The sequence below is a fragment of the Gymnoscopelus microlampas genome, assembly GCF_963454915.1.
Source record: "Gymnoscopelus microlampas genome assembly, chromosome: 3".
In the NCBI taxonomy this organism is placed as follows: domain Eukaryota; kingdom Metazoa; phylum Chordata; class Actinopteri; order Myctophiformes; family Myctophidae; genus Gymnoscopelus; species Gymnoscopelus microlampas.
This window is the reverse complement of record NC_139940.1, coordinates 32,465,994-32,490,993: the sequence shown is the minus strand read 5'-3', so window position 1 is coordinate 32,490,993 and position 25,000 is coordinate 32,465,994. Positions and strand designations below refer to the sequence as shown.

At 42.7% G+C, this 25,000-nt stretch overlaps 1 protein-coding gene across 1 annotated transcript in view; it reads right to left on the bottom strand.

Annotated features, from left to right (window-relative positions):
* Positions 1-446: 446 nt before the first annotated feature.
* adamts16 (ADAM metallopeptidase with thrombospondin type 1 motif, 16) overlaps positions 447-25,000 on the bottom strand; it is a 96,699-nt gene continuing 72,145 nt past the window's right edge. Inside the window, exons 19-24 of the mRNA XM_084052308.1 lie at positions 6,122-6,326; positions 4,309-4,503; positions 4,007-4,063; positions 3,602-3,829; positions 2,430-2,577; positions 447-1,819 (exon numbers count right to left, since the gene is read on the bottom strand). Coding sequence (XP_083908434.1) covers positions 1,704-1,819; positions 2,430-2,577; positions 3,602-3,829; positions 4,007-4,063; positions 4,309-4,503; positions 6,122-6,326 — 949 coding nt within the window. The 3' untranslated portion in view covers positions 447-1,703. The remainder of the gene's footprint in view (positions 1,820-2,429; positions 2,578-3,601; positions 3,830-4,006; positions 4,064-4,308; positions 4,504-6,121; positions 6,327-25,000) is intronic.

Sequence of the window (25,000 nt, the reverse complement as noted above, 5' to 3'; positions counted from 1 at the left end):
CAATACACTGTCTCTTGATGTGTTGGTCACCTTCATATTTCCTGAATCCATAGATCACTTCACGTATTCATTTGTGCTGCTTTCTTGGTCAGGTCTCTCTTGGAAAAGAGATTTTAATCTAAATGAGACATTTACCTGGTTAAATAAAGGATACGATTACGATATGACCACTAGATATTACATTTGTTTGTCTTCTTCGGCAAGGCAACATTCACTGAAACTTACAGTCCCGCAGTCTCAAATTGTGCTGCAAAACCTGTAGAAGACAAAGTCACCACTCAAGCGTCATCATAATTGCTGCAGTCTGAACATAGATTTGTTTATTATTATGTCTGTGACATTTGAATATTCACATTGATATATCTTCAGCCCAACATCTCTCAGTGCTTTTAACACTAACCCATACAAAACCCATATTCATTAGTGCCATACCAATGCATGCAACTGACGATGGCCGTGTGGATTTTCATAAGATTTTGAAGACAAATGTAACAGAGAAAAAGGTGGCAGTTGCTATTAAAACATCACTCATAGCTTTGATTGTTCATGATGCTTATCTACTCACATTCCTAATAATGGCTAATCCTCACTGACAGGCGGGAGGCTGTGTTGGGGTTTTGACATGTCAGAACATGTCTGCACAAAATGACATAAAATAGATGGTTACAATTCTAAAAGAACAAAAAGGTGCAGCTTGTCAGTATGGAATCCTGTGAAACATACAAAATACACAAAAGGTGAGAGGTTTACGATAATAACATGACACATTATGCTGCTTAGCAATACAGTTTTCCATCAACACTGTATTATAAAGCCAATAAATAAATCAACAAACTAAAAAGGTTTAGGTTTTGCATTCTCCATTGATTTCACAATTCAAGACATAATGTTGTAGCACCATTTACTGTAAGAGCACGGAAAAAGCCCAGTGCATACAAGCTGTCCTTGACCCTTCTTGTACTAAGAGTTCTCTTATGTCTGATGAGGTTCACAACAGTTGTTTGCTTTTTTTTGTTTGCATGACACCAGTAACATTCAACCACTGTCCAAATGTAAAAGAAGCCCACTTTGATCCATCCCCAGCTTGTCCTAACCAAGTCTTCAATCAAAATGCATTGTCTATTGTGCTTCTTTCGTACAGTCGTCGTCCTATATAGGCTCCAGATTTCCAATGTACCCCCTTTGTCAGGTCTGTAAACGTAGTAATGAATTGCACTGTAGATAAGGGCTTATCATCATCACTTCATATCTTGCCAGGTAGCCCTGCTTGAGTGAATACTGTAGTTTTCCCTCTTGGCCAGTAAGGATTTCCTTTTGCCTTACTGGGAGACGTTTGGTACTCTTCTGTGTGTATCTTGGACAAAAAAAGTTGTATTTCACACATCACTCTTTTCACCTTTTAATCAAGATAGCTGTTTTCCTGGTTTCTTCCCACGACTCCCTCCTTTATTTAGGTTCCTGATCACGTCGTTCCTGTTAAGACACCTGCTGTCAGGTTTTGAGTTCTTGCATCAGGATGTCCGGCATCGCTTGGAGAAGAAAGGGCACTTCAACGCTCTTTCAGTTCCATTGAAATGTATTTTTGTCTTTCAGTGCTTGCCAAAATGCTCAATGAAAAAAACTGTCTTTACAAGCATGGACATCAAACATAGTCTTGTGTCTACCTAACCGTCAGCACTGAAGACAGATGTCAGATGTCCCAATTATAGGTTTGAATGTGAACAGGATTTGCAGCACTGCTTGCCGTAGAACTTGTGGTTGCAGACTCCATGTTGGGGCACCAGGTAACACCAGTTGAAGTAATCTTTGCATACCAAGTCTGTTGAAATACAAAGGGAAAACATTTGAAGAGCTTATTTCACGTTCGGTACATCAACAATGAAAGGGACATGTGTTATTTCAAAGCAAGCACTTACAAATACTTAACCCTTTAAGACCTGAGGCCGATTCTACAAAATGTCTTCTAAATCCTAAGAGTTTTCTGAAAAAACGTATGTTGCTATATCAGTGGTTATCAAACTTTTGTCAAGAACCCCATTTCAAAATACATTGTTCCAGGGACCCCCAGATGCAAAGATTTGATTTGCACATATTTTCACGATTTTTCAAAAATAGCAGATCTACAAGCTCGTAGTGCGGCACTCGATGCCGCGCTATGAGCTTGTAGATCTGCAATTTTTGAATAGCCAAAGTGTAAAATAATGCTTTTTAGCTCAAATCAAAAAATGACACAGATGCGTCCCAGGTCTTAATGGGTGAAAAAAAAACGCCTGTATTCCCTGTATTACACTGTATACTGTATTTTCTGTATTACATTATCCATGACTTTTAAGCTGTGTTAAACACAACTGTAGGAATCGTAGTTTTAAATCGTAGTCTGGTATGTATGAATTAGTGCACATTTTTATTGAACTACAGTCTCTCAGTACCTTTCTTCTCTGGCTGTGGGCAGAAGTTGGTGTTGCAGGCCTGGGACATGGCAGGTTTCTGGTGAAGGGTGCACCCAGAGGAGGGTTTCCCCTGGGCCAAACACTGGACCGTCCTGGCCTGCACCCCTCCTCCACATGTCACCGTGCACTGCGGAAAAGCAAAGGCTTTAATGAGGGACATGGTAACAGACAGACACTAGTTTTAACAGAATAAGGGCTCAATGTTTTAGACAATCTATGGTGCAGGGCGCAATTGCATTGGGGGTGTGTCCTCATGTTCATGTCCTTATGTTCATGTCCTCCTCCTGTAGCCTAATAACTCCTCATGTCCAAGAGACATATGATATCTGTGATATCAACTTAATAATCATAATTATGCTCATACTCAGTTAGGAATTTCTTTAAAGCTACTTATTACTGTAAAGAATGACGGATAGCTGCGCACTTTATGTGTCAAGAGCCCTGCATTTTAGATGAGCCATTACTGCTGCACGTTGAGCATGAGACAGATAAAGAAAGCCAGGAGGCTATCGATTTATGACATTCCTACGTGACTAGAGGTATCTGAACATGTTAACTGCTTATTGAATAAACTGCATGAACTTTTTTTTTTCTTCGTCCCCCCCTCCTCTCCACTCTGGTCTCCAAAGATGCACAAAGACATTATTCTTATAATTATTCACGACACATTCTTATTGTCGTGCTGTCACTTTTTGTTGAATTCAGGTGGATTTTGATCACAAGCACTTGTCAAGCAGTGTGCGTGCATTGCAAACCCGCCTGCCGCCTACACAGGCGCGCATCTTCATAATGCTCTCTCTAAATAGTAAGGAAATGCCTTTGCTGTCACTACGCCAGATTTAAGACCAGCTTCGGGCTGGGTCTAAGTGCAATCACTTATAACATTTCTCACTGTGCCTAAGATAGAAATGCACCAAGACCACACCTCATTTCAAGAGTGTGTGTGTCAAATGTCAAGGTCACTTGTCAATTTCAAGTGTGTGTGTGTGTGTGTGTGTGTGTGTGTGTGTGTGTGTGTGTGTGTGTGTGTGTGTGTGTGTGTGTGTGTGTGTGTAAACTGAAGGCCACGTGTTTCGGGGGAGCACTTGGGAAGTGATTGATTGCACAATTCAAAAACATGTCACAGGTGATGGTAATTTAAGTGAATTTACCTGGGACCAAGGAGATGAGTACCAATCTGGCTGAGGCAGAGGTTGAGGCTGAGGTTGAGGCAGAGGTTGGGGAGGGCGGTAGTGGTGATAGGTACTCCAGGGGTGGGCTGCTGGGGTGGTACGGGACGGGCAGTCGGCCATGACGCAGGGCCTCTGGACCTCTACAGAGGGCTTGGGGACATGGTGGCACTTCTTGGCTGCCAGCTCTCTGTACTTCCCTGCAGTGTCCTGTTTTTTTGTTTTTTAAAAAAAGGGGGGAGGGTAAAGAAAACAAAAGTCTGTGTAAGATGTCATCAGCCATTTAAATATTCTTCTGAATAAGCCTGTACTCACATGATATGCCAAAAAAATCAGTATATAATTATTCAACTTATATCTGAGACACACAAAGTAGAATAACATTACCTTCTCTGCACATTTGATGAAGCGCATCTGAGAGCCACGACCACAGGTTACTGAACACTGGAGAATAAAAGGAGAGAGGGGAAAAGAGAAAGACAGAGATCGTTTCATTGTTCTGACAGAGAAATTCTAATCACAATCCACAAATGTTCCCCACTGACGACATCCTGACACAAAAGGAACATGCTCTCTCTCCTCCACTATTCATTTTTGATCCAGCCATTCTAAATGACTGGCTCTACCGCCTGCAATGTTTAAATAATCGTAACAAAAAGAAGTGCCTGTTAAAGAAACTACAGACTTACTTCCTGCCATGTGGAGACGAACCACTGGACTTTACGTTGTTTCTGGCAACGTTTGATGAAACACGAGTCTTGACTGGCAGGTTTCTGCAGGCCCACACAGGAACTGTCCGGCAGTGTGTGCGTTCGGCTGTTGGGGTTTGTGTTCGTGCACAGCACTGTTCTCTTCCTCAGGCCTTTTCCGCACTTGCGTGAGCACTGCAAAGCACAAATAAAGGGTTCCAGGGTTTTATTTTTCCCCCAGTTTGGCTTCCATACTGTCTCCCAACAATGAGGTAGCGTCCTTCCCTTGATTTAAATGTCTTTCCCGGGACATTACCAGGGATATGGCCATTGTGGTTATATGCACACATAACCATACAGCCTAGAGATCATTACCAAATCCTTGAGACTGTTTCACGTCAGCCAATTAACAGCATCCTATGGGATGAATCAACCCGCAGAGCTAAAGGTCTACAAAGCACACACACACTCCTCTGAGTCATAGACACCTTTGGAAGAATGGAGAGGAAGTGATAAAGTGAGCCGGACATGGTTTATAGCAGCTAGTTAGGGACATTTTGAGTAAGATGACCTCATTCACATTTTTATGCTTCAGCCGTGGCCGGAGGCGTTATGTTTTCGGGTTTGTCCGTCTACGGCACGCTGTACGTCTGTATGTCCGTCCCAAACTCATGAGCATCATATCACAGGAACGCCTTGAGGGAACTTCATGACATTTGGCACAAAACGTTTACTTGGACTGGAAGTAGGTGGTCAAAGGTCATGGTCACTTTGACCTCACATGACATGTTCATTAGTTTCCTTCGAAGTCTTCACAGCATATACTATATCAGTCTGGACAGACATGGTTGTAACCCTGAGGCAGCGTTTCTATTTTAACCAGGTGGTGAGCGCACGGTTGGTAAATTTAGATAGTTCACAAGGTTGGAATGGACGTACATACGGACGTACTGTACATACGGACGTACTGTACGCATGGATGTATGGACATACGTACGGATGTACTTACAGACCAAGGGGCTAGCTTCCAAGTTGTAAATTGAGGCTATATAGGAAGTGACAGTTCATATAAATGGCCTTGCTGTTTCACCCGTGCTGGTGTCAGAAGCAATTAGGCTACATTCAAGCGGATGGGTTTTTGCCGAACTTTGCACTTGATTTTATTACCTTAATAAACATTGTCATAAATACTATATGCTTCCAGTCGCTAGTTTAAAGTCTTTTTTCAATCACCATGATATGCGTTTTGGTAAATTATGGTCCCATTTATTTTAAATAATTTTAAGATAAAGTAGGGTATGCTGTAGGAGGGGCATGGCTACCTTGTGATGATTTGATTGATTAAGCTACACAACCAATAGCATTAATTCCACACCCCCGCTCGGGTCCCAAATAGAATGAATTTCCGAGTCCATAGGATATAGAAAGACGACGGATTTGAAATAGCTGAAAAATAGGCTTCATTTAGGGTCTGTAGAGTCTATGGGCGTAACGCTGTCCATATTTTTTTATTGAAAATAGCCGAACTACAAGCTCACAACGCGTCGCATCGCGACGCGTTGTGAGCTTGTAGATCTGCTATTTTCAAATAGCTGATGTAAGTATATGTTGCTCATGTGCCGATAGTCGCTTCTTTTGGGCTGGTTTTCCTAGACCTGGTTGCTTGTTTCTCTCACAGAATCTGGCAACACTGACAGACGGACATACAGATGGTCAACCGGGAAGAAATTATGCCTCCATCCATGGCCGTGCGGTTAAGCACACATATTGACAGATCCACACCACCATAACGCATATAGATGCAAATATTCACCTGTGACCATGGCCCCGTGGTCCAAACCGGCGGACAGCTGTTTGTGCCGCAGGCCTGCCGTCTGGTCGGGGCGGGCTGGACACACTGAGGGTCAGGCAGGACGTCCACGTTGGTCTGGCTGGTCCTCTGGACACACTGGACCTGCCGTGTCTGCTCGCCTCCTCCACAGCTCCGGCTGCAACCCCCCCACTCCCCCACGGACCAGCTGCAACAACACAACACAACACAACACATGACTGCTGAGTCAACACAGGAACAGCTCCTCCATCACTTTACACTCACTAGGGCACGGCTCTATCACAAACATATACATTCACTCCAGTGTTGATTTCGTCGACTAAAACTATGACAAAAAAAGTTTGACTAAATCTTTTCACAAACGAAAACTAAATAAAAACGAAATAAAAACTAAGCTATGATGACTAAAACTATGACTAAGTCATTTTATGTTTGGTTGCGCTCGGGTAAAATAGCCGATCTACAAGCTCACAACACGTCGCAGCGCGACGTGTTGTGAGCTTGCAGATCGGCTATTTTCGGCATGCAGCTGGCTGAAAATCAGCTATTTCGATGCCATCAAGGCCTCCCAAAATATATTGTTGTCGACTAAAATCTTATGATATTTAGTCGACTGAAGCTAGACTGAAACTAAAACTTTCCGGATGACTAAAATATGACCAAAACTAAATGTCAAAAGACTATGACTGAAACTAAATCAAAATTTGATGTCAAAATCAACACTGATTCACACACATACTGTGCGTATAACAGAAGTACACTACTGTAGATCAGGGGTCTTAAACGTTTTTGAGCGCAAGGACCCCCTAGCTGAGAGAGAGACGAAGCAGGGATCCCCTACATTGCATACAATTGTGTTGCAGATAAAATGTGTTCATAGATTTCATAGATAGCTTCATTGACTATCATCATTCAGTGCTGAGTAAATTAATGTTTTTTTTGGTTCAAATTCAGACATTTAACCACTTAAACCTTCAATACTTAGTACTTGATTTTCTCCTTTTCCCCCTCCTACACCAAACCTCTTTGCCGAAATCTACAAGCGCACAGCGCGAGGCGTTGTAAACCAGCAGCTCCTCAATCATTTTAGTGCTGGTGAGCTTTCACTTTATGAGATGAGGACCAACTGGAATGATAATTCACCTCGCTTGAATTGTATTCCCTGAGTGTTTAACTGTCAGCAGAGACAAAATATAGATCCTTAAGTAAGATGTTGTGATAAGACGGTGCACATTATTAAATTATGAAACAGGGTCATAGTGGATGAAATAGCTATGGAGCAATGGAAATAAGAGTATGCCGCATCGCTGGCTATAGCTGTCTGGCTTACTCAATAGGACTCTGTACCAGGTCTCACACATAGTATTGTTGGCATGAGATGACAATATAGAATGTTGCTGCAAGGCCTTGCAAAGGGATCAGGGCTCGAGGCGTTTGTTGATGGCTGAACTGCTTCAGAGCAAGTTGGAACAGCCCGAACACCATGCTTTCAAACTGTAACCTACACTGTAACCCCCACTGCAAAACTTGAAACCCCCTCCCCTCGTCACCTATACTTGGCCTTAATCTTGATGATCTTTTTCACATCTTACTGCCCCAAAGCCACACAAATTCCTTTCCTTTTTTTATGCAAATCTTTGCTTCTGGGCGTCCCTGGAACAACATATTTTGAGATGGGGGCCCGCGGCCAAATACATATCATTTTGGGGGTCCTTGACATGAAAACGTTTGAGAACCACTGATATAGAAACATACGTTTTTTCAGAAAACTGTTAGGATTTAGAAGACATTTGTAGAATCGGCCTCAGGTCTTAATGGGTTAAATATGCAAAGGTGCATTGTAAAATGACACAACATGTGGTGCTTTGAACACATCTTTAGCACAGGATACGCACATTTTCAGCTACTGCAGGAAAGTCTTTCTCTGAGATTGTGAGCAGGAAAGCTAAACATCTAAATCACCCTAATCCCTGTGCGCCCCATTCCCTCGTCCCTTTCAATCTGCCTCACGCATTCTTCACAACCTTTTTGCATCCATCCCAAAAGCCAACTATCATCCTCGCAAAAATGTTACCCCCAAAGTACCCTTTATAAAACTTGCACACGCCCCAGCCGCTTCAGATCTACCCCAAACAACCCAACACGTTTCTGTCAGCACGTATACGGCTGTATATATACACGGCCTAAGCGTTATGCGTATTGATTCAGTGCATCAGGGCTTTGGAATGCTCTATATAAAGAGGACGAGCACAGTATAGCTCTGAGCGAGCGTTATGAGGGAGCATTGAGTGTAAATAAATATAGGAGGAGAAATTCCATCTGTTCTTATGGACTCTTATATCACCGATATAGACACGAACAGCAAGGCCTTTAGTTTAACACATTAAGACCGGGAACGCATCTGTGTGTCATTTTAAGATTTATTTGGGCTATTCAAAAATAGCAGATCTACAAGCTCATAGCGCGGCACCGAGTGCCGCGCTATGAGCTTGTAGATGTGCTATTTTTTTTTTATTCGTGAAAATGTGTGCAAATCTTTGAATGTATATTTTTTTAAGCGAACATTTTAACTCAAATCTTTGCTTCTGGGGGATTCTACAAATGTCTTCTAAATCAAAACAGGTTTTCTTTGCAAAAAACGTATGTTGCTATAATATCAGTGGTTCTCAAACTTTTTTCATGTCAAGGACCACCAAAAATGATATGTATTTGGCCACGGACCCCCCCATCTCAAAATATGTTGTTCCAGGGACCCCCCAGAAGCAAAGATTTGAGTTCAAAATGTTCGCTTTAAAAAACTATATTCAAAGATTTACACACATTTCCTAACAGTTTTCAGAAAAACGCACGTTTCTATATCAGTGGTTCTCAAACTTTTTCCTGTAAAGCACCTCCAAAATGATCGGCATCTGCTATTTTTGAATAGCCCAAAGAAATCTTAAAAATGACACAGATGCGTTTCCCGGTCTTAACGGGTTAATTTATAGAAAAAGAGGGGCAGTGCTGTGGGTTAAAGATATCTCAGGTCTGGTGACAGGGCAGATTCAGACTGTACTGTATCATCAAAGCGTGATGTGAGCGGGGGGATAAGTGGGGTGCACCTCCCCTTTCAGCAGAGATAATAAATGGCATTCCATTGTAAGCCATATATCTCGCTCCGACTAGCGAAGAAGAGAGTATATCTCGTCGCTGTCAGGCAGAAACCTTGTATCTGCATCTTTTTTAGAATGGCCTGTTTCATACTTCATCAGAGAGTTGCGCAAAAGTAGCAAAGAAGTTACATCCCAACAACACGTCATGATCTTGTAGATTATAGGTTTGCTTATTTTTGAATGTTCATACATTTTTTGAATGTTTATGCTTATTTAATCAATGAAAGGCATTAACAAGAGCTTGTGACTAAATAAGAACTACCTTGGATCCATTGGAACACAAGTTCTCTTGCTGAAAAGTAACAGTTTGTAGACGGTTGTAGGTTCCTACCTGACAGCGAGGATATTCTATTCTTAGACATCATACTGTATTTATGGGGGGGGGGGGGGGGGCTCTGGACAGTTAATAGCAAATATAGTTTGATGGTGTGATTTAATAGGTGCATAAAATAGAGCATGTGGTTCTCAACCTGTGGGTCAGGACCCCCAGGGGGTTGCCACATGCTTTTTGGAGGGTCCTCAGTTGACAATTTAAGGACTTTTAAGACCTTTTTAATACCTAAAATAATGAAAAAATTAAGGGGAAAAAGACCATTACTGTATCAAATCAACAAACTAAAAACTGGTCAAACATTGGCCAAATCGTCAAATAATATAAAAAAGAGGCTTTTTTTTCTCCAAGCCTCGCGCTTGTAGATCTGCTATTTTCTATCTGTGGAACAGAGTCAAACAAAATGTTATGCCTCAACTCCTACAATTCCAAGTGCTTGTCAGGGTAATATATAATTATTTTGGGGGTTCATGTCCAGAAAAGTTGAGAATCACTGAAGTAGAGGATACAATCATAATACATAAGTACAGGATAACGTATTCTAACACATTTTTTACATTTTACTATGAAAGTGTAAAAAATTACCCATCATACTGTGTGTACAGTATATGACTGAATCTGTGAAGTGGAATTCAAATGGACACAGTACAATTACGTACAGTATATAATTAATGTTGACATCAGTGGAAAGAAAATTCAATACAGTTCATGTTTTTTTGTTGGATTTTGTTTCTCCATAAATATCTCAATACTTTATGAGATACAGAGTTCTCACACTGCAATGTATAAGTTGGTACCGGTTAGTTCATACATTTACTGTGCCACAGTATGGCATTAAACATTATTTTTGGTCCAAATTACATCACTTCTGCCAGATCTCACATATCAAATAAAATAGCAAAATGTCACCGAAAACACGTCTGCACGTATAAATAACAAAGTAAAGTCATCTGATCTGCACTGGGCATCACATTTGTGGTAGTGGGTATGGGTAACGCCATAGAGCTGAGAGGGATAGAAAGGGCATTCCCAATTCAGACTGAAAATGACTGAAAGGTCATTTGTCTGCCACACATAACCACAGGCATCTTAGCATCTCTCTAGCCGACCTTGTATTGAACTGTACTTTCCTGTGCTTTTTTTTGCAAACTGCTAATAAAGTATTCAATCAATCAATCTCTTCTGGGCATGTCCTAATAGGCAAACATTCTGCTAAAATAAGCAAATATTCGGCATATTCGTTGCAAAGCGTTGTGAGCTTGTAGATCGGCTATTTTCGGCAAACAGGTTTGGTGTACTGCAGAGGAAAAAAAGGGTATAGAACCCTAGGGGACCCCAGTCAATGGATTGTAGAGGATTTAAGTGGTTAAGTAATGGAGTAAAGTAATAATGTAAGTAAGTAATGCATTACATTGAAAATGGCATAATTTCATAAAATATATTGTGCTTAATAGTCCAAAACTCATACCCACCAAACATGAAGCATGTCCCTGCAGCATTGTTAAAATGCTACCGCAGTCATCTTAACCATAGCACAGGAGATACTCACAATATGATTTCAGTGCTCCTTCTATTTGATCTAACTCTATGGAGACGACACTTCCTGTTTCGCACATCCACCGTTTTAATATGTCAGGTTTATCGCCTCGGTGACCCCACTGGCATCGGCCATTGACATAATGCACTAGTTAATGCCGTATCAAATTATAGACCTGCCTTGTGATCTTTTTACTTGGCTGTTGACTATAAGTGTTGTTGGCGTATGACCAAACATCACGCTCTCTCTCTACTCCAGTCAAATCTGAAGTGCAGGCTGTCTAAAGAGGGACCCGTAAGGGTCCGTGTTTACGCTCTCTGAGTTAAAGGAACGCTCCACATTTTGCTGTGTAGATAGGAGATCGGATAGCCTGGGAGAATCTGATAGCCTCTATGGCACTGCGTGACAGCAGCGCTGTCTGGATAACCGAGAAGCTCAACTCGTGGGCATTAAATAACCTCTGACCGGTGTGTGTGTGTGTGTGTGTGTGTGTGTGTGTGTGTGTGTGTGTGTGTGTGTGTGTGTGTGTGTGTGTGTGTGTGTGTGGTCTCACCGTGTGCATCCACACACAGTGATAGAGAATGATATCATCCTCTAAATGGAGGAGTGGGCAGCAGACACCTATTTCCATGTTGTAATGTCTCTTCAGTCCAACTGCCTGGATGCAGACACAGCAAAAGTAGATAACTGTAGACCAGAGACCTCAGAATAACACTGACTCCTGATTGACTGACTGACCACAGCGAGCGTGCACCTTTTGAACAGCTCATCACCAACACATTATAATCTTGAGTCTTAAATTAACTTTGGGAGTGTAGTGTACAAATGTTCATTTGTGCACGCCAAGAGGTACAAGTGAAGTGGATAAATGAACACTGAGGATTTTACTGCATACGTTTAATGTCAATGCATGGTTTGTGCATGAAGAGGATGGACAATGTTCATACTGTATGCACATCTAAAACAAGAACACATACATTTTCTAGATTAGTACTCCCTTGTGCAGTTTATTAAATGCATTCATGATCTAGGATCTAGATGTAGTCAACATATGGCATGCAATGAAGATTACAACTGGTTGAATGAATAAAGGAGCTTATAGATCGTCTATTTGTGCTCAGAGAAGTTGAAGAAGGAGAGGCAAGTGGGCGCGGTCCCATGAAATTCTCACGCTCGTGCTCGTTTCATGCACACGCCCGCGGGCGGCAAGAGCTGGATTGAAAGTATTTTTCCCCAAAGCTACGCGCAGGAGGACAAAACAACAATGATCGCACCGTGATCCCCGCTGATCCAAGCGAGAACGCCCGCGCCAATAGTCCCCCGTCTGAAACGGCCCTAAGGCGTGGAAAAAAGGCTGAACACAATCCAGCTCTTGCCACTCAGGGGCGTGTGCATGAAACGAGCGCGAGAATTTCACAGGGGCCACGCCCGCTTGCCTTCAAATTCTCAGCGCGTCCCAAATAATCGCCCGCATCTCATTGAAAATGAATTACTAAGGCGCGTAAATCGCTCCCCGTCTGAAACAGACGGGGAGCAGAATGATGCTACAATACTAAAAGGTCAATTCAGTTCAGGACATAGTAGTGGATTGAAGTAGCGTAGCAGGCCCTCTCAGAGTAATATAATCACAAATACAAAGACTCCTGAATGACTCACTATGCATGATGCATTAGTACAGAAAAGTTAACAGCAGCAATCCATAGTTTCACATCGTCGCCTCCCAATGACTGGGCCATCCCAACACACAAGCATGCACACGCACACACACACACACACACACACACACACACACACACACACACACACACACACACACACACACACACACACACACACACACACACACAGCTCCAGGTGTATATAATGACGTAGATAAGACAAAGATTGGTGTGTAAACAGCGGAGAGATGATTTTACAACCGCTATTATCACTGCTGGACCTCCTCTCACTGTAAATACATCAACCTATTAGAAGTTAGAACACACAGGGTGGTGGTGGATCTGAGTGTGTGTGTGTGTGTGTGTGTGTGTGTGTGTGTGTGCGTGCGTGTGTGTGTGTGTGTGTGTGTGTGTGTGTGTGTGTGTGTGTGTGTGTGTGTGTGTGTGTGTGTGTGTGTGTGTGTGTGTGTGTGTGTGTGTGTGTGTGTGTGTGTGTGTGTGTGTGTGTGTGCATGTGTGCGTGTGTGTGTGTGTGAGAGAGAAAAAGAGAGAAAGAGAGAGAGCGGGGCAGAGATGGGAACAGGGTCCTCAGAGAGTTGCACATGCGGGAACACAGCCGAGTCTAAAATGGCTTCTAACCTCTAACCATAAAGGGCTGGAGGCTCAATTCACTCTCTATGTGTGTGTTTGTGTGTGTGTGTGTGTGTGTGTGTGTGTGTGTGTGTGTGTGTGTGTGTGTGTGTGTGTGTGTGTGTGTGTGTGTGTGTGTGTGTGTGTGTGTGTGTGTGTGTGTGTGTGCGTTTGCTCTAAATGCACGAGCATGGGCGCATGTGCACGTCTGTATGTGTGGGTCTGAGTGTGTGGGGTCTCTTTCTGTGTGTTTCTGAAATAAGCCACATTTCTGGGTCAAACTTGGTACAGTACATCTGGTTTGATGTACAATATTTAGGATGCATGTCTAATTGGGGACAAAACCGGTGTCCCCAATTTCATTTTACTGCTCTTTCATAAGGTTACAGTTACGGTTAGGGTGTGATGTATCCATAACTGAGCATCTGAATGTAATTTCATGTGAACTGCCTTCACATACGTGTGCGTGTGTGCGTGTGTGCGTGCGTGCGTGCGTGCGTGCATGCGTGCGTGCAAACAGTATTACGTGTGTGTGTGTATGACCTGAAAATGATTCTAGAATTCCAGACAGCCTTAGCTTTAACTTTAGCATTGTTTACCACTCGCCTACACCAACGGTACTGGCCCAACCATCTGACCACTTGCCTCATTCCCTGCCAACACCGTCTTCTGACGTTTCTAGAGTTGTTTTTGTGTTTCCACTAGATGGCGCTCTTAGCTAACACATGAGTGACCATTTCATCCCTGGATACACACAGAACCAGGAATTCACGTGATCCCAAAATGTACTCCTCCATTCACTTCCTGGTATTTGGGAACATATTTGGGAAAACAACTGAATCTCGCCTCCTGTGTTTTGCTCTGCATTTTTGGCGAGACATTTTCAACGGCCTATAACAAGCGAACGGGGGGACGCGATGACATTTTTTTACAGTGAAACCCCCCATGATTAGCAACGATCATACTGAAGATAAATATTCTGTGACTACTTGAAAAAGTAAGAAAATCGAAAAATCAATCAAGCAATGGAGGATTCATTCATTTATCTATTCTGGCAGTGAATGAGTTAACACCACGGCATATGTTTTCAACACGGTGTGCGTGTGTGTGCGTGCGGCGTGTGTGCGCGTGTGTGTGTATGAGAGAGACTGTGTATAGGTGGGTGGGTGGGTGTGCCCGTGGGAGTAATCCGAGACAAGTGGGTGCAGAAAGAAATGATAGAAAGAAAGAATGGAAGGAAAAAAAGACAAAAGAAAGGAAAAGAAAGAGAGCTGAATGAAGTTCTCTGCTCTGCTAATTTGATGAGTAAGCGGCTAAGCGCTGACAGCGTTCTTTCTATCCATGTGTCCTATGGAAATGAAACAGTCACCCAGGACTACTGGCAACATAATGCTTGTAGTAAATCTGCAGATAATGCTTGGATTGTTGTGTTTGTTGGCATAAACATTGTGAGCAAGAGTTTCCTGCTATCACACTCTCCATTGCTTAATGGCTTCATGACACACGAGGAAGACGAGGTTACGAGGGAAAGCGGAGATGCAACGTCTCAGCGGGCCCCAATTATCCAGCAAAAACATTTACCATACCAATAGCAGGCTAATTTAATTTAAATACTCTATGAGTATAACATAATACAGAAATGTAATTCACACATTTAGTTATTTGTTTGTTTGGCATAATCGTATTTTCCAAAAAGGCATAATTGACAAATTTCGTTACAACTATTCAGGGTGCCTTTCTTTCTTTCTTTCTTTCTCTCTTTTGTTTCTTTTTTTTACCAAGGTCAAAGTGCTGTTTAACCCATTCAATCCGAGAACGCATCTCTGTCATTTTCTCATAGCGTGGCACCGAGTGAGTTCTATGAGCTTGCAGATCTGATTTTTTTTTTTTTAAACTTGAAAATGTGTGCAAATATTTGAATATATATATATATATTTTTAGGGGTCCCTGGAACAAAAATGTTTACAAATGTTCGCATTAAATATATAAAGATTTGCAGAATGTAAAAAAAACCTGCTTGTTTATTTCCTGTTAATTGGTTGTGGAAAAATGGCTTTATCTCCGTTTCTGTTTCTTTTTGGCAGAAACAAGCCACATTCAACTGGCCACAACTACGCAACGGATTACCACGACTGGACATTTTTGACCCGGCGATCGCCGTGAAGACGTGATCACGGAAAATATTCCATGATTTTTCAAAGGTTAGCAAAAACACTTGAAAATCACTGGCAGATGGTGTGGCAAACAATGTGTTATTTCGTGGCAGTCAAAGAGTTAATGGGTTAACTTAAAACACAATTTTCAGTTGAAGCTTCCTAGTTGAAGCCCTCAGTCAACAAACAGTGCCTTGGTGATTCACAATAGATCCTCTGTAACAAGCATTAAAACACAATTTTCAGTTGAAGCTTCCTAGTTGAAGCCCTCAGTCAATAAACAGTGCTTTGGTGATTCACAATAGATTCTCTATAACAAGCATTAAGCAGTTCTGTAAAAGCCTGTAGGAGATGAAGTGTAAAGAGCAGCAGCCAAACTTGTGTCCGTTAAATGACTGATTGCCAGACGCTCTGTATATTTCTGTCTGTTTGTGTGATGTGGTTGTTTTTCTTTTTTACTTTTTGAACACCAACGCCAACTCATGTCAAGTGAAAAAGGCAGAGGATTCCGTGGTGACCTCATGCAGGGGTTTCCTATGCTACCTGCTCCAAAACAGAGACCTACGTACAAGTACACAAACTGGGAAAAAGGGAATTACCAAGGTAATGACTTATACTTCTATTCTGCAGAGGGAAAATGAGCAACTTAATACGTTTACTGTCTGCCCTGCGTTGACCAGCTGGTGGTTACCATAAAACATGAGATAAATGGTAGCTTGTTCGGGAATCCATTATTTCAGTCGTCATTAATTAGCGTCAGTGCCCTACTTAGACTTCATAAACCCGAATGGTTGATTCTCCCATGCATTTCTGAGAAGTGTGGTTTGGCCCCGGGGTCAGGACACATTTTCTTTGGGTGACAAGGTGATTTGTAAATTACAGTAAAACAAGGATCAAGTGGAGATGGGACGATTTAAATGTGATAATAATGAAGACGCAAAATGCTGTCTGGTCAAGGCCGGAGAAATTAGGGGTCAATTTGGAAGGATAGAGAAATGGTGATGGTTTGAAAAGTTTCCAATATGCCTTTTCTTTCTTTTCTGTCTCCCCCCCCATTTTTTCTTTATACAAAACAGACTAGAAAGCTGTCCCTAATGTTAACCCTAACCCTGAAAAAAAAAAAGAATCCAGACATTAAGTTCTGATGGCATTTTGTTTTTAACGGAGAGTGTCCGAGCCACTGAATGTTTCTGACCAGATTAATTCAGCCTTGAATAATGTATCAAAGCTACTATTAGGAATGACTTCAGCAGATGTTGGGAAGACAGCGATGGCAACACAGTTGGAGTGGGAAGAGTGAGAGAAGGGAGATTCCCCAGACAAAACGAGAGCGCAGGGAGAGAGGAGAGGGAGAGTGTGAAAATACATCTTACAAATTATGTGTGTCAGTCATAAGGGATTGTGTTTAAAGTTTTTGGTATTTTTTTTGACTGAAAAGTTCATAGGGTGGGGTGGGGTAGAGACACTGGACATTGTCCCAGGGGGAAAGAAAGGGAGGGAATAATGAGTATTTCTCTACACGGTAACCCGACACCAGCACTCCTTCCCTCCCTTGTCTTCAAGATTGGCTGTGTGTGTATGTATGCCCACGTGGGTGCATGCATGTATCATATGTGTGTGCGTGCGTGCGTGCGTGTGTGTGTCCGACAACAGCTGATAGCCAATCATGCTAGGGTCTTGGCCAACCAGCCTACACAACATGATATGGAAGTCATGTGTGTGTATTATGCTGTGTACGTGCTCTTGCATTTATGCATAGCCGTTTACTCCTCTGGACATCGACGCGATGAAACTACGGCTCAGAATGCCAGCACTACATAAACTGTGCCACCTAGCCTTTCAGCACTTCTTAAAAAGAGTGAGGCAATCCCTATGATTGCATTACATTACACCGCTTTTCAGGCATTTAGCTGAAGCTCTCACAGAGAGTGACTTGGACTAAAGTTCTCGTTCATACTTTAGCCGTGGGCCGGTGTCGCGCATCGAGATTAGCCGATCTGCAAGCTCACAGTGCGTCACGCTGCGACGCATGGGTGAGCTTGTAGATCGGCTATTTCTGATGCATGACATGATGCACATCTGAGTATACAGTAAATCAGGCATAAGTGAAAACAGTAGATGTGCTGATGTCCAGGGACTATAATAAAGCCCTGGCCCTGCTGTGTGTAATATCAGCAATATGCCGTGTGCAGGAACTAGGAGAACCTTGTTGATTGTCCAATCAACACCCATGGATATTCTGACGGATTTTGCAATCCATCTTCACACAGTTTGACTCCATCCCAAGATAACCAAACAGGCCTACACATGCAGGGGGAACATGATCAGAATTGGGGCACTGAACTGCAGTTGGTGGAAAAAGTACTCAAATGTTTTACTTAAGTAAAAGTATCAATATTGCAATGTAGAAGTACTCCGTTACAAGTAAAAAGTCTGGGATTCGAGATTTACTTGAGTAATAAAGGTACACAAGTATTGGTATCAATATGTACTTAAAGTACCAAAAGTAAAAGTACTAAAATGTTTGAAAATAGCTCACAACACGTCGCATCGCGACGCATTGAGTGTGTGAGTTTGTAGATCGGCTATTTTCATATAGTCTAGGTATAAAATGTAATAATATAAATTTAAATATTAATTATTAATTTAAATCTGCAAAGTAACTAGACACTAACGTTTTCAAATAATTGTAGTGGAGTAAAAGTACAACATTTGTCTCTGAGATGTAGCGGAGTAGTTACTTTTACTTTTAAGTAAAAGTATAGACAATCGGAAATACACCAGTTAAGTAAAAGTACCTCAAAATTGTACAGTACTTGAGTAAATGTACTTAGTTTACTTTACACCACTGGACTGAACAACAAGATCATCATCTTCGGCAAGACTACAGAAAACACACAATCACGGTGAAGATGAGGTCACTATCGCAACTAAGCCGCTCTCTGCTCATAAATCAAGACATGACTTGTCAGCAGTGTCCATTTCATTAGCAAGAATCTGGCTGATACTCTAGACCATTGCTAAGCGTGTACCTGGGAATACTCAGAATAGAGGCACAGAGGAATTGACGCCTCTCTACAGCAGCTGCCCCGGGCCTCGTGATAAATGCTATAGTGTTATTTCTTCAGAGACATGCATTGTTGACAGTTGTTAGCCCCCCCCCCCCCCCCCCCACCCCCGTGTACAATTATGCATCCATTCTGCAACAGTACTAATAGTGGGATCTTTGTGAGATGTATCCATCACGCAGCCCATCTGATATGACACTTGGTCATTTTGTCATGAGCAGGGGTCATCAATATGTTAAGTACCCCATAACTCTGAGAGTGTACAAATGGAACCAAATGGACCCGTAAAGGTCCATTTGGTTCCATTTGGTTCCATTTGTCCATTTGCACCCTGTACACAGACCTGTTATATGGTCATTCAGGGCAAGCTCTTTATGTGTTTCTGGTAATATTGTTGTCCACTCACTTTGTATGTCCATGGCCCAAAACATATTTTGACCAAAATGTCCACCACAAGCCAGCATGGTGATGACCCCTGGTCATGAGTAATTGAGGTTTTACCAACAGTGCCATGTTGTATCCCTCCCACATCAGTGGTGGAAGAAGTACCAATAGTAGCCTGAGATGTAGTGGACTAGAAGTAAAAATATAGACAATTGGAAATACTCCAGTAAAGTAAAACACCTCAAAATTGTACTGAAGTACAGTACTTAAGTAAATGTACTTAGTTATTTTACACCACTGAGAGTTAATACAGTGTTCCCAGTGTTAATACTACAGTCGTAGCTCTCACAGATGTCCTCACACGGAGTTGGAACAATGTGCAGTATGTTCAGCATGGAAGACATCACATCTGATAACAATCTCACCTGATTAACAACTCCTCCCCTTATCTCCTCTTATCTCCTCCCCTCCTGCCAATCACTGAGGTATTTATACCTACGTATACCCATGTCTACCTGTCATTTGTGCTTTTTTATGTTGCACCCCTCCAGCACCCCCAGAGTCTCCCCTGTTTTTCCCCCGTCTTTCAACTCTCTCGCATGTACTGTCAAGTTCCTAATGGGGTGGAGGTTGTAGCTATAGAGTAGGAGCAGCGGTTCTCAACCAGTGGTCCGGGGACCACCAGTGGTCCTTGAGGGGGTTCCAGGGGGTCCCCAGCCAAATTAATAGTTAGGAACCAAATTGACCCATATGTGTCTGTAACTCTGAGTGTACAAATGGAACCAAATGGACCGTTCCATTTGTACACTCTCAGAGTTACATGAACACTAATGACGATGATACAGTGTAGATTGGGACCCCCAAGAAATCAAAATGGTTGAGTCCCTGCTGGCATATCTTTTAAAATGGGGGTCCGTGGGCTAATATGTGTCAATTTGGGGGTCCTTGACAATGAAAAAGGTTGACAACCACTGGAGTAGAGGTAGAGAGGCTGTCTGGGAATGGGAAGGTCTCTGGTTCGCTATAACAGCTCATCAGAGCCATATGAATCAGATTCAGAATCAACTTTATTTTCACAGTACAAGTGTACTGGGCCGGGCGAAGCTGGGTGAAGCTGTAAAAGCAATTTCCCCTGCCACCGGGGACCAGAAAATAGTCAACGGACCCCCAAGCCAAAGACTCAGTGTTTAAAGGAGTAGTTCACCCAAAAAATTACTTATTTTCTATCAATTACTGGCTTGATGACCGGCGGTCTCTCCGGTAGGAGACTCAAAGAGTCTCATTTGAGTCTCCTACCAGATACATTAGCTTCCCGCCACTAATCAAATTATTGGCTTAGGAATGGAAACCAAGTGGACCCGTAAGGGTCCATCGTAAGGGTTTCATTTTACGCTCTCAAGAGTTAAAAGATCTATATTTGGTTACCAACTCTCTATCATTTAGCTGGGAACCACCTGGAACCCCCTCAAGGACCACTGGTGGTCCCCGGACCACTGGTTGAGAACCACTGTCCTAAGCCCCCCTATATCCCTACATCCCCTCCTTCCCTCGTCCCATTGCACACCATTCCACTCATCTCCACAACAACCTCTCTTACGTCAATAAATAAACAACTCATGACCATGTATTATTTGAAGGCGTGGTCATTATCACCAGTGAACCGCGCATCGATTTCTCAATAGCACTGTAGTCAAATATTGTAAGGCTGAGCCAACTAAACATATGTCTGTCTAGCCGTTACCTTATAGGACCTCGGTTCATTCACAGACACATGCAGAGAAAATCAAAGTCCAACTGAGAAATCCCTAAAACAGCTCTTTGGCCGGTGTCCTGGAGACCATTACTCCAAATATATACGTATTAGCCTGGAAGGGAGAAGTTCAATGCACTCAGAAGAGCTGACAGACACCAGCAGCTGTTTTAGACACGCATGGGGTCTCTAGATTATGCTGCATTTTTTGTCACAAATTCTTCTTATCACAAAGATCTGGCTGATATTCAAGGTCGCTGCAGCCAGTTCGTTGTTTTAACCCATTAAGACCGGGAACCATCTGTGTGTCATTTTAAGATTTCTTTGGCTATTAAAAAAATAGCAGATCTATTTTTTAATAGCCCAAAGAAATCTAAAAATGACACACAGATGCGTTCCCGGTCTTAATGGGTTAATCAAATCAGACAGACAAGGGAATACGTTTCTAACTCAGCTGGACAGTTGGACTCTGCACTGTGTTGTTGTTAGATAAGATATACTGTATAAAGCCTGATTAATACTTCCGTCGCACGCAGACAGCCGACCGACAATGCGTCGTGGATGCGACACATTGAGAGCTTGTAGCTCTGCTATTTCACTGTGTCGTGCGACGAAGCAAGTTGGACTTGCTGGGGGGGGGATGGGAATCCATTCTTTTGATATCCCCCCATTGGTCATTCATTTTGATGGCCGATGGGGATAAGATTTTATCCTTGCTTCTGGTCAGACTGAATTAAATACACGCATGTCCTTTTGGGGAATGTAGACTCTCTGATATGTTTGATATTTATGTTTGATAATATCACAGTTTAACAATTTAACAAACAATGTCAACAGCAAATGTCGTCCCTATTTTGGGTGAATTTTCTAAATTTGTTGAAAATAGCTGATCTACCAGCTCACATTCAGATTGCATCACAACGTGACACGTTGTGAGCTTGTAGATCGGCTAATTTCACTATTTGGCGTACAAAGAAGTTTATGTGCTCCCCTCTCTTCTCTCTCTCTCTCTCTCTCTCTCTCTCTCTCTCTCTCTCTCTCTCTCTCTCTCTCTCTCTCTCTCTCTCTTACAAATGAAACCCTGAGTGTACTGTATGTCAAATGCAGAACCACAAAGCTGCAAAATAATTAAAATTGTCAGATGGTGAACTGGCTATCCCAGTTTCAACACCATAATGAGTTACACTGTTAAAATCATTGTCATCATGAATATTTTATTGTAATGAATAGTTATATAGCCTGTATTTTAAGCTACACATGAAACATTTTGTGAAATTCCTAAAACTGTTATATTTTCGATATTTTATACCTGGTGAAATAATGACTATGTAAATAAAAAAAGAAAAACAGACGTATACAGACAGAGCACAGAGGACAACTCCCTCATTAATAAACAATCTTGACCTAAAATTGTCCGGCAGTTATGAATTTCATGGTCAGGGTTTTACCATTTGTGACACTGTCCAGAGCAGCAGAGACGAGGAGGAGGAATTGTGTATCCGTGTGTGGGTGCGTGCGTGCGCGCACATGTGTGTGTGTGTGTGTGTGTGTGTGTGTGTGTGTGTGTGTGTGTGTGTGTGTGTGTGTGTGTGTGTGTGTGTGTGTGTGTGTGTGTGTGTGTGTGTGTGTGTGTGTGTGTGTGTGTGTGTGTGTGTGTGTGTGTGACACATGGCCTGACTGTCAGTGAGCGGACCACTCCCTATGATCACCAGCTAACACACTGACTGGTCCTTCAGTCTGTGTGCCTATGGCCTTCGACACAGTCCGGCCTGGCCCAGTCTGTCAGGAAGGTTCTGGCAGGGTGACTGAACTCTAGCAGAGCCTGAGCCAAGATCCCACAGAGACACACCCTGGACCAACACCAGAACCATGAATATGTGTGTCTCTCTCTCTCTCTCTCTGTCTTTGGTATCATCATCATCATATCCCAGAGACACACTGTTTATCATACCACTCAAGGTGACAGCAGTGACCTCATGCGACCTTGTGGCCACCCATCCCGCGCCCCACAACAAACTGGCACTTAGCTCTTTGCACAGCGCCAAAGTCCAAAACCACCGAATGGGACCCTGGCTTGTCTTTTTGCGGGCATCCACACAGTGTTAGAAAAGAGTGTGATTTAAAATGTATTCGACGTGGATCCGGAGCTGAATGAGAACCATATTATACAGTCTAACACAGAGGTTTAACCATTCCTTTCACATGGAAAAGGTCTTGAAGGTTGAAGTCATCATCGCACAGTAAAAATCCTCAGCGTTAATTTGACGAGTGCACGAATGGACCCAAAAAATTTGAAGAGTGCACGAATGGACCCAAAAACTAAAGGGTGCAGACACGTTGCATATTTCTGTTTTGTGCCACATCCTTCCACCATGGCTATAAATTAACTTTACGTGACGCGAGAGAGGAGAGCCATCCTTCCATAACAGGTGCTTTTCTAGGGCAGCACGGCCCTGCGTAGCTACATTAACCCATTTAGACCCGGGAACGCATCTGTGTTGTTTTTAAGATTTCTTTGGGCTATTTTTGAAAAGAAAATGGTGAAAATGTGTGCAAATCTTTGAATATATATATACACTTTTAACTCAAATCTTTCCCTGGAACAAAACATTTTGAGACAGGGGTCCGCGACCCAATACACATCATTTTGGGTGGCCCTTGACATGAAAAGGTGTGATAACCACTGAGATTTAGAAGACATTTGTAGAATCCCCATCAGAACCAAAGATTTTAGTTAAAAATGTTGGCTTTAAAAAAATATATATATATGATTTGCACAAATGTCCATGATTTTTTTTTTTTTTAAATCAGATCTACAAGCTCGTAGCGTGGCACCGATTTTTTGAATAGCCAAAGAAATCTAAAAATGCGCGTTCCCGGTCTTAATGGGTTAAAATCAGATCGTGTGGGAGGCTCCCAGAGGTTTGACTCAACCAATAAACAGTTGCTTTTGACATGCTGAATGTCAAACAGTGACACACACAGATGTGTGGGTTTTGTAGGGCAATAACGCCTTAGAGAGAAGCAGCAGGTGGTTTGAATAGTCAGATACAGAGGTCCGGGGGAGTGGGGGGTGCACAGGAGAGGGTGGGGGTGAGCGAGAGAGAGAGAGAGAGAGAAGTCAAAACACAAGCCTGCTGAGTTTGCAGTGAAGAAGGCAATAAACGGGAGACGGAGGCATGATATCGTTGCTGTCGGGGAGAAACCTCGTATCTCCACACTTCGACTTTTCATGTTTAGTTCTTTGTCTTTTTTCCCCCAAATTTGCCGAAGCTGTAATCCCGGGCGGTACTCTCCATCTGCCAGCCTGGGGAGAGCCCCGAACTGAGCTCATGCTTCCTTCAACGCATGAGGAGTGAGAAGGCCGCTTCTTATCACCTGACAGGGGGGGGGGGGTTCCCCGGTAGGGGCCTCGGCTGACCAGGGGGAGGCAGTATTTTTGTGAGGGTACCTACCCTAGGGGACACGGGGAGAACATGCAAACGCCACACAGAAAGGCCTTTTCGCCAACCTCACCTATAGGGTATGGGCACTGATGACGCGGAGGAGAGAACGCGCCCGAGCGACAGCACTACCGACTGTGCCACCGTGCTCCATAACTGTTCATGTTTTTCTTTTTCTTTTTTTGTAAATGAATGCCTTACTTCCTGATGCTAAAGTGACGCGTTCTGAGCTTCTAGATATGCAATTATTGCTATCTTTTTGAACGTTTTAGCAACAGTTTTGGACGTACAAGGTTTCCACCCGACAGAGACGATATACAGCAGTAAAGAGAGAAAGGAGAGAGGGAAAAGAATAAGAGAGACATTGAGAGAGTGAGAGAGACCTAGGCACCAGGCCCCAAGCCAACCCAAACACTGTTGCTATGAGATGATGAGGAGATAATCTCTGGCACAGCGTGGAGGACTTAAATCAGACGGTCTCAATCTGTGTGACTCGTGACTTCTACAAATAGAGGAATGCCTACATCACTCTTTCACTTCACTTTTTATGTTTCACAGCTACGCTATTTCACTTGATTGATCGGCGGAGGAAATCGTGAAGTAGCTTAATACATATTTTCAGGTCATAAGAACACTATCATGGGCAATATTCAAAAATATGCATTGTTCCACATTTCAAATTATCCTGTGACCTGCCCGCACCCCAACCCAGGGGTTCATAAGGTCCACACATTGAGAATAAATGATGTATTGAT